This window comes from Grosmannia clavigera (genome assembly GCF_000143105.1).
Source record: "Grosmannia clavigera kw1407 unplaced genomic scaffold GCSC_140, whole genome shotgun sequence".
NCBI lineage: Eukaryota > Fungi > Ascomycota > Sordariomycetes > Ophiostomatales > Ophiostomataceae > Leptographium > Leptographium clavigerum.
Genome location: NW_014040801.1, coordinates 555,511 through 569,499, shown reverse-complemented (window position 1 = coordinate 569,499; position 13,989 = coordinate 555,511). Strand labels below are relative to the sequence as shown.

General features: G+C 53.7%; 6 protein-coding genes across 6 annotated transcripts; 3 read left to right on the top strand and 3 right to left on the bottom strand.

The window, feature by feature from the left end:
* Positions 1-129: 129 nt before the first annotated feature.
* On the bottom strand, positions 130-1,441 carry CMQ_500 (hexose transporter; the record flags this gene model as incomplete). Its single annotated transcript, XM_014317579.1, has 2 exons — positions 130-852; positions 905-1,441. 2 exons carry the CDS (start codon positions 1,439-1,441, stop codon positions 130-132), a joined length of 1,260 nt encoding a protein of 419 aa, XP_014173054.1.
* A 1,068-nt stretch (positions 1,442-2,509) lies between these two features.
* CMQ_984 (duf1479 domain containing protein) lies at positions 2,510-3,622 on the top strand (the record flags this gene model as incomplete). The annotated part of the gene is made up of 1 exon (XM_014318063.1): positions 2,510-3,622. The coding sequence occupies one exon, from the start codon at positions 2,510-2,512 to the stop codon at positions 3,620-3,622; it is 1,113 nt and encodes a 370-aa protein (XP_014173538.1).
* Positions 3,623-4,441: 819 nt separating this feature from the next.
* CMQ_685 (putative lipase from carbohydrate esterase family ce10) lies at positions 4,442-5,729 on the top strand (the record flags this gene model as incomplete). Its single annotated transcript, XM_014317764.1, has 3 exons — positions 4,442-5,055; positions 5,126-5,542; positions 5,618-5,729. 3 exons carry the CDS (start codon positions 4,442-4,444, stop codon positions 5,727-5,729), a joined length of 1,143 nt encoding a protein of 380 aa, XP_014173239.1.
* A 589-nt stretch (positions 5,730-6,318) lies between these two features.
* CMQ_1110 (ubiquitin conjugating enzyme) lies at positions 6,319-9,177 on the bottom strand (the record flags this gene model as incomplete). Its single annotated transcript, XM_014318189.1, has 2 exons — positions 6,319-8,816; positions 8,931-9,177. The coding sequence occupies 2 exons, from the start codon at positions 9,175-9,177 to the stop codon at positions 6,319-6,321; spliced, it is 2,745 nt and encodes a 914-aa protein (XP_014173664.1).
* Positions 9,178-9,917: 740 nt separating this feature from the next.
* CMQ_800 (uncharacterized protein) lies at positions 9,918-11,225 on the top strand (the record flags this gene model as incomplete). Its single annotated transcript, XM_014317879.1, has 1 exon — positions 9,918-11,225. The coding sequence occupies one exon, from the start codon at positions 9,918-9,920 to the stop codon at positions 11,223-11,225; it is 1,308 nt and encodes a 435-aa protein (XP_014173354.1).
* An 841-nt stretch (positions 11,226-12,066) lies between these two features.
* CMQ_1671 (nudix domain containing protein) lies at positions 12,067-12,607 on the bottom strand (the record flags this gene model as incomplete). The annotated part of the gene is made up of 2 exons (XM_014318750.1): positions 12,067-12,497; positions 12,577-12,607. The coding sequence occupies 2 exons, from the start codon at positions 12,605-12,607 to the stop codon at positions 12,067-12,069; spliced, it is 462 nt and encodes a 153-aa protein (XP_014174225.1).
* Between the last annotated feature and the right edge of the window lie 1,382 nt (positions 12,608-13,989).

Here is a 13,989-nt window from a genome sequence, read left to right as displayed (position 1 = left end):
ATCATCAATCCGATGCCGTTTGCCCAGAATGTATACATTGCCATTCCCGTCGCTCTTGTGGAGTAATTGAGAATCTCGACTGGGTATAGCATCGTCTGCAAAGGTCAGCAGAGTTCACGAAGCTGAAAATCAACTGCTAGCAGAAAGCTTTACCAGTGGTGTCCAGCCAAATGAGTAGCATCCCATAAAGAGGAACATCATTGCTATAGCTGCATATGAGCCGGATTTGTTTGTACCATCGCCGTACAGATCGGAGAACGCGCCTGTCAGAAAGAGGAAGACAGTTGCAGTACCGGTACTGATAATGACCAGCCATTTGCGGCCGAGCTTCTCCGCAAAAGCAGTTCCGGCCAGGGCGCAAACCAGAGACCATGCAGACATGATGATATTGACCTGGAGCTGAGTATTGTAATCCGTGACGCCAGCTTCGTCCAGCATGGTGCCAAGGTAATAAGTGACGATGTTGTTTCCCATTGTCATGGAGAAAATAGCAACGCTCAGGCAGAGCATCAACCGCCTCCGGTTGCCTGGCGTGCGGATTGTCTCCAGAGGCGAGACTGAACCGGAGATCTTTTCAAACTCGATCGTCTCTACGATTTCTCTGTACTCAGTCACAACAACCTGGTCTTCTTTGTCACCCCACGCGTGCACTACAGCCAAAGCTTCGAGGGCCTCTTCTGGGCGGTTCTGGTAGGCTAGCCAACGCGGCGATTCCGGAACGAACGGCAGGATCAGGATGCACAGAAGCGAAGGGACAATTTGCAGGAGTGAGGGGATGCGCCAGGCCCAGGTACTCTCAATTGCCTTTGTTCCGTACGTGATTCCTGCGGAGACCAAGGATCCGATAAACCACTGGGCATCCCGGTGTTAGATATAGCCCCAGAACATGCTCTTGAACACTTACAGCGTCCCAGAAAAAACCAAGCACGTATGATCGCCAGGTGATGGCCACCGTTTCGGCGAGAAAGGTCGAGGCACCAACGCCGGCTATACCACATGCAAGGCCAATGATTATTCTTGCAGCAACAAACATGCCGACGTTATGGGCCGCCGTCTGGATGATGGCGCCAATTATGCACAGGACGGCGGACCAGAGCATCGTTTGCTTGCGGCCTACCCGGTCACATAGCTGGCCGGAAAAGAAGCCCGCCACGATTCCCCCAACCCAAACGGATGCAGTGTTGAGGGAAAGGGTGGCAGTGTCTAGGACGAAATAATCCGTGTATGAAGGCAGAATATTTAGAGCATTCATCATGGAAGCGTCATACCCATTCTGGCAGGCCTGGAAGGTAGCCAGGAGGAAGAAAACCACGTTGTTAGTCACCGGGCTCTTGGGCACGAAGCGGCCGACATACTGGCGGGCTCTTGTTGCTACTGGGACAGAGTCCGATATTCTGACCGAGTGGATCGAGGGTGCTTGTGCGTCTTTGGAGTCCGACATCTTGGCAGGGCGGACTGGGTTTGGTGAGAGCTTGACTGAGCGGTCTGGTGAGGAGACGTGGCTAAGATTTTATGTGAATGGCAGTTTGGGGCAACCGCGCGTGCCCAATGAGCCGTTTTATTCCCTTTTCGCTCGCCAGTCTCAGTCCTTATCATGGAAGTATATTGGACACATAGGCTCGTTCTGCGTCCGCTCCTCTTTGCCTAAAAGGGTCTTATCCGTCCATAAAACCGTATCCCTCGGTGCTCACAAAAGACTGTTGCCGCATTTTCTGAGCCGGTTGGACCAATCAATAACCACATGTTTACGGTGCAGCACTCCTTACTTGCAGCCAGTCAGGCGGCAGATGGGATTCAGTCAAACTTTAGCACAATGTCGGCTTGTTCCAAAGATAGGGGAGATAGGATACCGGAAGACTTATGTTGCCTCTACTACAACGGCCCTCCTCTGTATTTCTACTATGCCTGTTTTGTTACCTGCACTATATCACACCGATAAGACAGTCTGGATCTTCGTCACTATACCACTGTAACCCTACGCAAGTTCTAAAGAACTTGGGCTTTGATACTTGCCAAAACCTTTGTCCGTTTCTACTACCTTCAAGCTTACTGTATACGCCGTTACGCCTGAAGCTATACATGTTATACTACTACAGTAGCAACTTTACACGACATCCAATCTAGTCGTGTAAAAGTAAATGACATACAGCAAGGCGCTTGCATCTGCCTAAGACTAGAGCAACGACTTGTGAGGGTAGATATGATATTTATCCCCCGACAAATATAAACGGACGTGCCGCACGGACCGAGAAGCTTGAACGAAGATAAGAATACGAAAAGCCGCTTGACAGTTTTCCGTCTTGGCGAACCAACCCTATTCGAGTTTCGGCTTGTGATAAGCTTTAGGCTATTAAGAGTAGAGATCCGACGGTGATAACAACATGATGTCTGCCGATCCTTCTAAAAATCACAAATTGGCGGGGCGAAGCGATAAGCCAGAAGACAAGTAAAGCACGAGGAAAAGGCCAAATTCGCGATCATAGTTGTTTCTACGAAACACGGCTTCACAATGCCGGCAAAAGTCTCCTCCTGGCCTACCGGGTGGCCCTCGTTCACCCCAAAGGACATCGATCCTAGTGACACGTTCCAGAGCGACCTCAAAGCAGCCATCATAGCAGAGTATGGAGTCGAAGCGCTCAAGGATGCGTGGGTCAAGACATGCAACACCCTCAACCGCGTGACCGGTGCAATTGCTGCCCGGGGAAGCGCATTCGTGCCAGTCTTCCCGTTTGAGGATGTCGTCTCGCCGCAGAACGAAGAGATCCTGAAGCAGATGAAAAGTACCGGGACATTCATCGTTCGCAACGTGCTGCCCGAGGAGGAGGCAACGCAGCATTTCGGAGACCTCAAGGACTTTGTGGTCAGCAATAAGGACACGATCACTGGGTGGCCGGCGAAGAGCGTTGCCATCTACCATCTGTACTCGTCGCCGGTCCAGCTGAAGATGCGAACACACCCCAACCAGCTGCGGCTCCAGCGGCTTCTCAACTCGCTCTTCACGGACCCGACGGCCTCGAGGGAAACACAGATAGCGCAGACCGACCCGATCTTGTACCCGGATGCTCTGCGGATTCGCCAACCCGGCCAGGACTTTCTCGGATTGGGGCCTCATATTGACGCGGGGTCTCTGTCCCGATGGGCCGATGTGGAGTACCGCAAAACGTACGAGAAGATCTTGTCCGGACGGCCGGAGGATTACGACCCGTTCGACCTGACACACCGGAAGAATGCGAACCCGGGCATGTTCCCCAGCGGGGCGAATAGCAGCGTGCTCAGAGGATTCCAGGGCTTGACGGCTCTGACCACGTGTGCGCCCGGGGAGGGGGGCTTGATGGTGCTGCCTGACATCAAGACAGCGACGGCTTACATGATTCTGCGTCCCTTTTTCAAAGCACCCGAAGACGGAGACAGGCGCGACCCGGAGAAGTGGGAGATTGATAGCGAGACGACATGGTTCCCTGGAACATACCGATGGGACTCACAGCTGCTAAGCCCCGCGAGTCACCCTCATCTCCGCCTAGAGGAGACCCTCGTCAGCATTCCCGTGGTCCACCCCGGCGACACTGTCTGGTGGCACGCAGACGTACGCATCCTGCTTGTCCTCCTGTATTTTTGTGTTTAGAAAGCGCTAACCGTGTAGATGTGTCATGCGGTCGAGACGACACACAACGGTACCTGTCCTTCTAGCGTAGTCTATATTCCTGCGGCACCATCGACGCAAGGAAATGTCAATTATATACGACAATATTGGAAGGATCTCAACGCGGGAGTTCCGCCTGATGACTACAAATACCTCGATGGTACCGGCTCCGAGTTGGTCTTAAGTACGCAGAACGAGAGAAAGATGGTAGGGGCCTTGAACATCGACAGCATAAGTGCCGAGGGCCTTCGTGCGTTAGGGAAGGGGGTATAAATACAGGCAGTGTCAACCACGAAGTTCAACTTGTGGCGGCAACCCACAATGGCACTATATTTCTATTTTACAGCTTTCCATATCACGTACGGCCATAGATACTGGAAAGCACGGGATCCCGTCCGCTCTCCCCTAGTTAAACCAGTAATCGGCGGATTAGTAGTTGGGTCGGTGACGACCAGCGAATACCCGCTGCTGTACGTTTTTGACTTTTTGACTTTTTTTCTTACTATTTACTATTATGCCTCCGACCGAGTCCTTCTGAGGTACACTAAACCTTAGTGGGTGGCAGTTCTTATCTCCCCGGCCGGCAGGTGTTATCAGCCACCGGCAGACACCCATTCCCTTTTTTACAGGCTATTCTTCAGCGCGGGCCCACCAATCTGATCTGGCCGATGACTGCAGAACGGGGACTCTTGTCAACTTCCTTTACAGCTTCCAACACATGCACGTTTGTTTTCTCCCTCCCTTCTTCTGTTGTCCATTCTACAGCCTCTCCGCCACACCCACACACACCTTGCACCAGCCATGGAGACAGCCCAGGCGACCTCAGCTGCCGGCCGTCCGGTTTACCAGCCGCTGCACCCAGACGTGCGCGCAAGGCTGGACCCCGACTACATCCAGCTGCACGAAGACGTGCTCCGGTACGTTCCACGGTCCGAGACGCTGCCGTGGACTGCCGACTCGCGCTCTGCCCCGTCACCCATGGCCCATGGCGGCCAGAAGCTGTCCGACGTCGGCTCCGTCGAGGACCGTCCCCTCGGCGTCGACGGCGAGGTCCAGGCACGCATCTTCACACCTTCCGGCACACCACCGCCGCAGGGCTGGCCCATCTTTGTCTGGTTTCATGGCGGTGGTTGGGTGGTCGGAGGTCTCGCCAGCGAGAATGGCTTCCTGACGCACATCTGCAAGCGTACGAGCTCTCATCCCCTCTTCTTCTCCAAGAGCATCTTCTCGTTGCTGACTCCTCGGACAGACATACATTGCGTCGTCATCTCCATCAACTACCGACATGCACCCGAGCACGTCTACCCGACCGCTGCCGACGACTCGTATGCCGGCCTGGAATGGGTCCTTTCGGCCGATACGATCGAGCAGCTGCATCTCGACCAGTCCAAGGTTGCTCTGGGCGGACTGTCGGCGTAGGTGTTCTGCCTTATTCTTCTGTGCTCTCGTCTGTCCACGCCAGCTAATTGCTTCTTTCTCCTCCAGTGGTGGCGGCCTCGCCTCTATCGTCGGCCTCAAGGCGGCCGATGCCGCTTATGCCACCACGGTCAAGCCCTGCTTTCAGATGCTCATCTGCCCCGTCATCGACAACACGGCCACTGTCGAATCTGCATGGGCCGCCTCCCAACACTCGCCCTGGCTCACGCCCACCCGGATGCAGTGGTACCGGAACAAGTACTTTGTTGGCGACGCGCAGAAGCAGACCGCCGAATGGACCGCGTCGCCGTGTTTTGCACCCAACGAGCTCCTGGCCCGCAGTCCGCCGACGTTCCTCGCCATTGCCGGATGCGATCTGTTGGCCCCAGAGGCCACCGACTTTGCCGAGAAGCTGCGCGTGGCCGGTGTGCCCGTCGATGTCCAGACCTATCCGGGCGGCACGCACTCAATGCTCATTCTGGCTGGGTGAGTAGCCCCCCCTTAGCTCTCTCTATGCCGCAAATACGGAGTAAAGACAGGCGACCCACTAACTGAGCCTAGAATCCACCAAACCGGCAAAAAGGTCGTGCACGACGCCTCTGCTGCACTCGCGCGCGCCTTTGGCACCTCCTATGATGCAGAAGCAGCGCCAGTCCTCAGCCTGGAAGCATAGCAGAGACCGTCGTCTAGTGGTTGGATTCCATGCTCATCCCTGGACCCTACATCGGATGCAAGTACGGAGAACCAACGGCTCTGCCTGAATGTGGACTGACAGCGCCACAAAAATTTGGCGCTACAGCTAGTCGGCACGTCACCGGCCCAGCGGCAAACTAATCCGGCACTTCCGACAGAAATGCCGGCCGAAAATGGCACCGTATGTTTCTTGTCGGCACAGTGCAACACTGCACAGGCTTTGTTAACAGCAGTCTTGCTCTTGTAAGACAATAGGATTAAGTAATGTTTTTTTATAGCAAAAGTCTTGTTGTGTCTAGAATATAATTACAATACTAAAAAGTCGCTTGTTATGCTAGAGCGCCTGCTATGTTACGGAGACGTTTGCAGCCGCAAGTCACTACAGCGGTTGGGAGAACAGGCCCATCTACGAGTACAACGAAAGTTCCAGGAAGCTATCTCATCCCAGGCACCTTTCAAGAAAGCTTTCGATGGGCTTCAATACATTCCTTACAAGTTCTGGTAGATATTGGATAGTCGCGAGTATATAACCACTATGCTTCGACCGCAGAATGTTTCTTTCATTGACGTCATATTTTTCGCCGCTTTTTTGCGGAAATGTTGCGAGCATCCTCCAACTTTTCAGTAGACTTGATGTCAGTTCTGTTACTTTTCAGGGGGCAGATAACCGGAATATCCAGATACGTTCTCGTTGGAATTTTGGCTATAAAGGCGTTGTGATGGGGATCTTGGACGACAAAAGCTGGAGACTTGGACCATCGTGGCAATCCCGTGCCGAGAGTATTGCCCTTTTCTACCGTCCGTAGATGAGAGCCAATGCCCTCTGCCGCTTTGCCGGAACGCCGGACAAACAAAAACCGACATATGTGCCAGGCTGGCTTATCCAGGACGTAGTGTGGCTCAGAATTGACAAACTGGGTGGGCGCATTGAGGATCTCGTTGAGGCTGAGTACCGACTGCACACGCAGCCCCGAGCTGGGCCAGAAGATCGGATCATTTCTGGTGTTTGAAGAATAGCTGTAGCTGCAGCTGAAATCATCACTGAAGTACACTCCGTCTCCATACGACCTTCCGTGAGTCGCGATGTTGTAGTCAAGGCCTGTTCGCAGAATGCTATGCCAGTGCTGTATAGGGCTGCCGTGCCAGCCAAATATGCTTGGGTATCTGGAAAATGGCTCGCCAGAGTTGCTCTTCATTGCCGTCTTCGCACGTGCTTTCCCAAACCGGGCCTCCTCATTCGGGGGGGCTTGCAGCAAGCAGAATTGGGTCCATCCTGAGCCGCTAATCCCAAGTTTCAGCCGGTGGTCCCAAGGCATTTCCATGATGCACGATTGATTCGTGGCCATGATCCAGCGGAGCATGCTAGCCGCCAGAGGTGTCACACCAGGTACAGATTCAATGTCGTCCTGGGGATGATCCTGCAAGTGACTCCTAAGCTGCGAGACAGGAGGAAAGCTGTCCATTATGTGGCGTAGCATTCGGGCCTTGGAAACCAAGACCGGGAAATAGATATTTAAGTCCTGAATATGTATTTCTGCTCGGAGTGTTTCGTGAGGAGGGAAAGGGAAGCTTTTGGCCTCAAACGTGACCAGCATAAGGCCAGGATTTATCGATTTGATCACGGCAGAATAAATAACTTCTTGCGTAAACGAGCGCTTTGAGTAGTTCGAGTGGTTCGAGTAGTTCAAGGAGTCCGGGCAAATTGCCAGTCGGATTTCCCCCCAAGGATCTGGATGCACGGGACGACGCGGATGTTCAGCAAAATGGCTGGGCCGCATACGAATGAAAACCAGCTGACCAACTTGTAGCGATTTCAGCGAGGCCATCTCTGCCATTTCGAGCTGCGGCCCACGAAGCTCTGTCCACAAATACGTACCAGAGAACCCTGCACTCAATGGAAACATTAGTTCCTCTAATGCAGGCGAGCATCTACGAGAGCCTGAATGCAGGGAGGCATAAAAGAGGCTCACGAGCAGATCCACCACTCCTGGCCGAAACAGGATTTCATGCTCCACGCTGGGGCCTAGACCAATGGTTGCGCACTGAAAACGACACGTCGGTTTCAAACACACAGTAGGCCGAACTGCTTGGAAGCCTTCAGCGAGTGGTTGGTGGCAGATCGGGCAGTACTTCCTGCAGCGCTCAAGCTGGTCAAGAGAAAACTGCATTGCGACCAGAGGGAAGCTACGACGGGCCATCTTGAGGGAGTCGTAGGATGCAGAGCCGGAGTATTTTCTCTTCTTGTCCAGGTCGCTTTGCAAGAACAGTCCGTAAGCCTCCTCCCATGTACCGTTGCAGTCCTCTTTGATTTGGGCAATCTGCCAGAAGAAGGCTTCCATATGATTCTGTAGATTCTTCGAGATTGTAAGGTTTGCATACTGGAAGGGTGTGGAAAGGACTGTGTCGCGCTGTCCGAATATGAAAGCGGCTTCACCGACGCTTGGCACGGGCTCTGTGCACTGGCCCAAGCGAAAAGACACGCTGGATTGCTTGCGACGGTCTTGCAAGAGTGACTCAAATGGCGTATACGGGCCTGACACTCGAATCAGAAAAACGATGTACGCCGATGTGCTGAGACCCCAGGCCAGAATCTCAGCTGGACTGAAGCCCAGCTTTGTCACGGCGGTGGAGATGCTGATCAGAAGGTCATCCGAGCCGTCGGCTGTTCCTCGCAAGATTTCAAACGCATAGCCTGCACTCTCTACTTGCTGCAGATCATGAGAGATCCGACGCTTGAGTAGACGTCGAACGTGCCTTTTAACAAGGCTTGATTTTGGCTTGCCGAGATAGTTGACATCTGTAACAGACTCGTCCGAGCTGTAAGCCATGTCATCATCGGTATTGGACCCATCTCCACTGCTGTGGCTGGCATTGCTATCGTATTCGCTGTCACTCTCGTTGACATAATACACATCCCGATTCGAACAGCCATGAGCTCTTCTCAGGACGGCCTTGTCAAGCGAGTCTTCGATCTTTGAAGCCAAATCACAGAGGCTCCAATCTGGCGGGCGCAATGCGATCTTTTCTAGTGCCGACTGGAATATGGGAGGTGGATTGTCGTTATCAACTGTAATTGAAGCGCTTCGGTCATCAGTATCCACATCTGCGTCGCGTTAGACGGTTCACAATCGCGGATGCCTCAGGGCAGAAAGTAAGTAACGCAGTTTCTGGAGTTTCATACCTTTGCACTGAACTCTAATGGTCAAGCCATCTTGTAGCCTCTTGTGAGCATAGGAAATAATCAGCTCGCCGTCCGCCTTGCCTTTCGTTACTGCCTTGATATTGGTATTCTCGCTGCGCTGGACGAATTCCTGTAGATCGTATAGGGCGACAGAGAACTTTCTTTGGGCTTCCAATACTCTTGCTTTTGTTGCCGACCTAGTAACTCGTCGTCTGCTTGTGATCGTGGAACACATGGTGACAATCATGCGATGAAGGGCCGTCCGTGCTAGGAAGGCCTAACGAGTTCGATTCAAAGGCATGAAACAATAGCAAGAACGAAGACACATCAGCACAACAGGGAAGAAAGCCGAATCCAGCGAGGTGAATAAAAGTATCACGAGATACATGGTGAATAGGACGTTTCGGCGGGATCTAATCGCTGAATCTTAGCCTGCATACGTAATGCAAAGTAGGTATACAAAAGACAGTATGGCTTTAGACAACATGAATGAGAGCAGCGCGAACGCAGTACGAAGTGAGGCTGCGCATCTGGGTCCGAACCAAAGGAGACTTCCACCTGATTGGCTGATACTTAGCAGCGGAGTGCACAAGCGGCCACACACATGTGGTGGAGACTTGCGAGCACATGGCCCATGAGAGAATCAAACAGAAATTCAATCGATGCATCATTATGACTGACTGAGCTGGCTAATTAGGTGATGTGAGAAAGAAGAAGCTCGCCATTTCAGCTGGAGGAAGTGAAGTTGCCAGTGACTCGCCAATGGGAAGGAGCGTAGCGGCTGAATCGACCCACTTAAGCTGGGACTTAGCTTTTGGGGCAATTGACAACGTCACTTTTCCGCCGCCAGCAAACGACGACGATCTGCCGCACAAAAGAAGCGATCTCAAACCGACCAAAAGGAGGGGGACAACAGACAGGAAGCACCAGAAGAAGAGCCATTGGAGCACGCACGGAGACAAGGGGAGGCGGATACGAGAGAACACCATGGCGAGCGTGCGCCGCCAGAACAGCACAGCGTCCGCCGGAGGCCACGCGCTGACGCTGCAGCAAAGGGCCAAGGCCAAGGGATCACAAGCAGCGGCTGCACCAGCTCTGCCGACGTCTGCTCATGTTTCCGATCCCTTTCTGCAGGAATTCCTGCAGAATGGCTTTGACCCGGCCGCCTACTGGAACGCGACGCTGGGAGCGGGGGCAACGTCGAGCAGAGGACGGGGTGCACCAGCCACAACGACGACAACGACGACGACGACAACAACAACAACCTCAGACCAGGCTGCTGCTGCCCAGACGTGTCTGTCGCAGCTGGCCGCCCACACCACCCGCCTGACCGCCGTGCTCTCGCAGCTGACCGACGACATTCTGCGCAGCGGCAGCCGCATGGCCTACGAGGTAGAGCTGCTGCGCGGCGAGACCATTGGCCTGGCCGACGTGCTGGAGGAAGTCGGCCAGGAGTTCCCCGCCATCGGCGGCGGGGCGTCGCCGACAGGCGAGGGGGATTCAGCAGCACCTGCTGCCAGCACTGCCCCCGACGGAGACAGAAACGAAAACCACGATCCGTCAGCTCCCCCTCCGGCTCTGGCCCAGCTCCGCATGCTGGCCCAGGTGCGCAGCCGCCTAGACACGGTGATCCGCACCTTTGGCGACGCCATGGAATTCGTCATGCCGCCGTCAGCCATGTCGGTCAGCGCGTCCTTTTTGTCTGTGTCCGGGCCAGAGACCTCGACTGTCGGCCAGGATGGCGGCCGGAACGCCAGGGAACGATCGGGCTCGACAGCGCCAACAACGCCGACGTCACTCGAAGAGAAGGGCCAGCAGGTGCTCAAGATGCGGCGGGACGAGGTGGCGCGGCTGCTAGAGGCCGGCAGCAGTGGCAGCGACAGCAGCGACGGCGGCAAAAAGGGGATCGAAGAGGCAGCCGCCCGCGTGGCCGCTCTGCGGGCACTGTGTCAGGTGTGGGCGGGGACGGCCGAGGAAAAGGCGCGGGTCAAGTTCGTCGACGGTCTGCAGCGCATGGTCGACGACCGGCAGAAGCAGCTGGAGCGCGAGAGGCTGGCAAAAGAACAAGCGGCGGCAGCAGCAGCGGCGGAAACAGCGGCAGCAGCACCATCATCAGGAGGCGGAGACTCAGGAACAGGAGGGACAGCAAAAGGGGGCTCGTCTACGGCTACATCGACCTCTCAGGATTCCAACACTAGATCATCCTCGCCTGCTGCGGCTGCCATCAACAGAGGATACGCCTCTGGCTACGGCTTCATCAGTCAGCTGCAAAAGATCCGTGGTGGCCTGCAATAGATTGTGGTTGCTTCTACGATGCACCGGCTTGTTTTTCCGCTCTTTAGCGCACTTTAGCAGGCGATTTTCTTCTTTGGTGAACTGACTGGGATATGATAGAACCCAGTGTCTAAATTTTAGTTCCAGTGTCTCTGTAAATGCAGTAATCTACATCGTCGTAAGTTATCAGTCATAAATCCAAAACCAGACGTATTCTAACTGTCAGATATGATTCATTAAGTGAGCACTTGATCGTTACCCTTTGGGTAATGGTTCTCTCTTCCCCGATAAAGCCCCCCATGCTCTTGTTTTGGTGGTTGTCCTCTATGTGAAAGCCCTGTCCAAACAAAACTCCCCTATCGTATGCACAAAGTTGTTATTTTTGATATAAGCATAAAGAGAGACGCGTATCAAAAGCCCCAGAACACCTCTCCCAATGTCTTTTCGCCACACCACCAAACCTGAGTTGCGCCTGTCAGAATGGATTGTAATCAGACGGGTTGCTTCAGGTGTGTATATCAAATAATCCTCTTTTAAAAGCAGAAGTGATAAAAACTGGTCCACGACCCAGATGCAAATGCTCTATATGCCATTTTGTCGTTCCCTTCCAGATGACTGCGAGAGCAGTAAATTAAAAGGAGCAATAGAAACAAAACGAGTGTCGGCCTATGATACCACATCCATGTAAGGACGGAAAGCAACGGCATTTCACTGCATATCATCGAGAAGCGGCTTGTAGTTTTGATGGGGAAAGCCCTGTAGGCCCGGCCGGGTTTGGGTCCGCCCATTCGGTTATGGGCGGCCAAGGTGGCCATCATGATAGATGTGTGCATGTGAAGGTCAAGTCGACAGATGCTCGCCTTCACCGCTTCATGGTCGACCGATTCAAAGCTTCTTGGAGTTCTGGGCGTTCCTTGAGTGCGTCGTAGGCAACCTCAAAGGTCATCCACTGTCTTTGGCGCTTGCTCTTTTCCGGCCAGTCATTTTCTTCGCTGGTTACTGTGGCCTCGTAAAAGCGGTAGAGGGCTTTCTCGCGTGTCTTGGTTTTCGAAGGTGCCTTTGGTGGGCGAGTCTCGACAATGTCTCCGAGATCGAAATCAATCTGTACCAGAATTCCTGCCTCTTCCCAGGCTTCCCGCTGTGCAGCAGCCTGGCATTCCTCGTCCGTCTCCCAGCCACCCTTGGGCAATACCCAACCTTTTCTCCGCGTTGACCGTATCAGCATCACGTAATTCTTGTCTTCGGTAAGCGGAACCACCCCAGCAACAAGCCGTTCTCCTTTGGAATTGTATCCTACGACGAGAGAGAAGAAAATGTCAGTCATTTGTGCTACAGTCGCGGAACTCCACACGAGATTAAAAAAGGCACATACTTTGATTTAAACGCCCCGTTCTCGACTCCATCGGCCGACTTGAGGTGTCTGTGCTAGCTGCCATTTTAAAGGAATGTGATGGTATCGCGGTTGCGTTGCAAATGACGGTCCTGTCAGGCCGCGGGGAGCTTATTGCTCGCACTGCTACGGCCCTCGTACTTATTCTCCGCCCGTGACCGACGCCGATTTTCGCGGGAGAAGTGCTAAAACGAGAGCAATGTTGCAGGCCGTCTCCTGTGGCACCTTTCGAACAGGCCCCCAAGCTTGGGCGGTCTGGACTGCTGGAAGAATATGTGGATTGTCCGGAAGAGTAGTCGAGCGGATGTCGAGCTTTGCGCTTGGAGGGAAGCTATCGCAAAATCTCGAAATGCACTCCTGTGATTGGTCGCGTGAGTGGCTGAGTTGCCGCTTGTATGGTCTCGCGATCAAAAGCTTTCTATTCGAACACAGAGACGGATATAGGGGCGGAATCGGCTGATTAGCAGTGCGAGTGTGTTCTGTGCCAGCAGAGCCGACAACAAAGAGCACGGTGAGCGGACGTGCTGTGCGGAGATCGGAGCTTTCGCAGCAGCTAAGTGGGTTAGAGACGAGAAGCCCACGGAATTGAGGGGAGGCGAAAATAGAATTTTGGCGAAGCTCGAATAGGGACTAGGGCGAAGAAGGCTAGGGCCTGGAACGCAGATAGGAAAAAATGCGTATTATGGAGCGTCGGGTGAACGATGGTCTCGGAAAGAGAGATGACTCCGAGAAGAGAGAGAAGTCTGCTTTCTGTGGTAATGTTGTAGGGAAAAGGGGCGGAAAGCTAAGTACCGCAACAGGGCGCTTTAGTGAAGTTGTCCGTTGGAGCTGATGACAGGTCCCGCGTAATGTCTAGCGTAGGGGCGAAGGCGAAAGGCGATTATTAGAAGACAAGAGCAGGGCGGTGACTGCGAATATGGAGAGGCAGGTAGAAAGGGTGTGGACAATAGGGCAGGGAAAGGGGGATGGCACGGTCTAGGGTCCAATTGATCCGGGGAAGAAGGGCGATTGAAGAGTGTCGTGTGCGTGAGCTGAGGCGAGAAAAGCAGTGGGGACAGCAAAGGTGACTATGCCGACGAAGATGGCGATGAGGAAGTTTGCTACAAAGACGAGATTGACTCCGAGCCGGAGAACCGGGATGGTGATGGACAGAAGTCTCGTGCCATTGCAAAGGAAGCACGCGAGGGACAATGCCGGGCGGCGACAAGATTAGACCGATATATGTATCTGTTAGAGTGCATTTAGAGGCAGAGGAGACGAAGGAGAGCAAGGGCCAGGAAAAAAGATGAAAAGGGGAGCTATGAGTAGTTTAGGCAAAGCTTCGCTGGGCGGTGGGTGGGCGTGGTGGCAGCTAATCGCCTTCCCTGAGCTATGTATAATACGGGTTACCTCTGT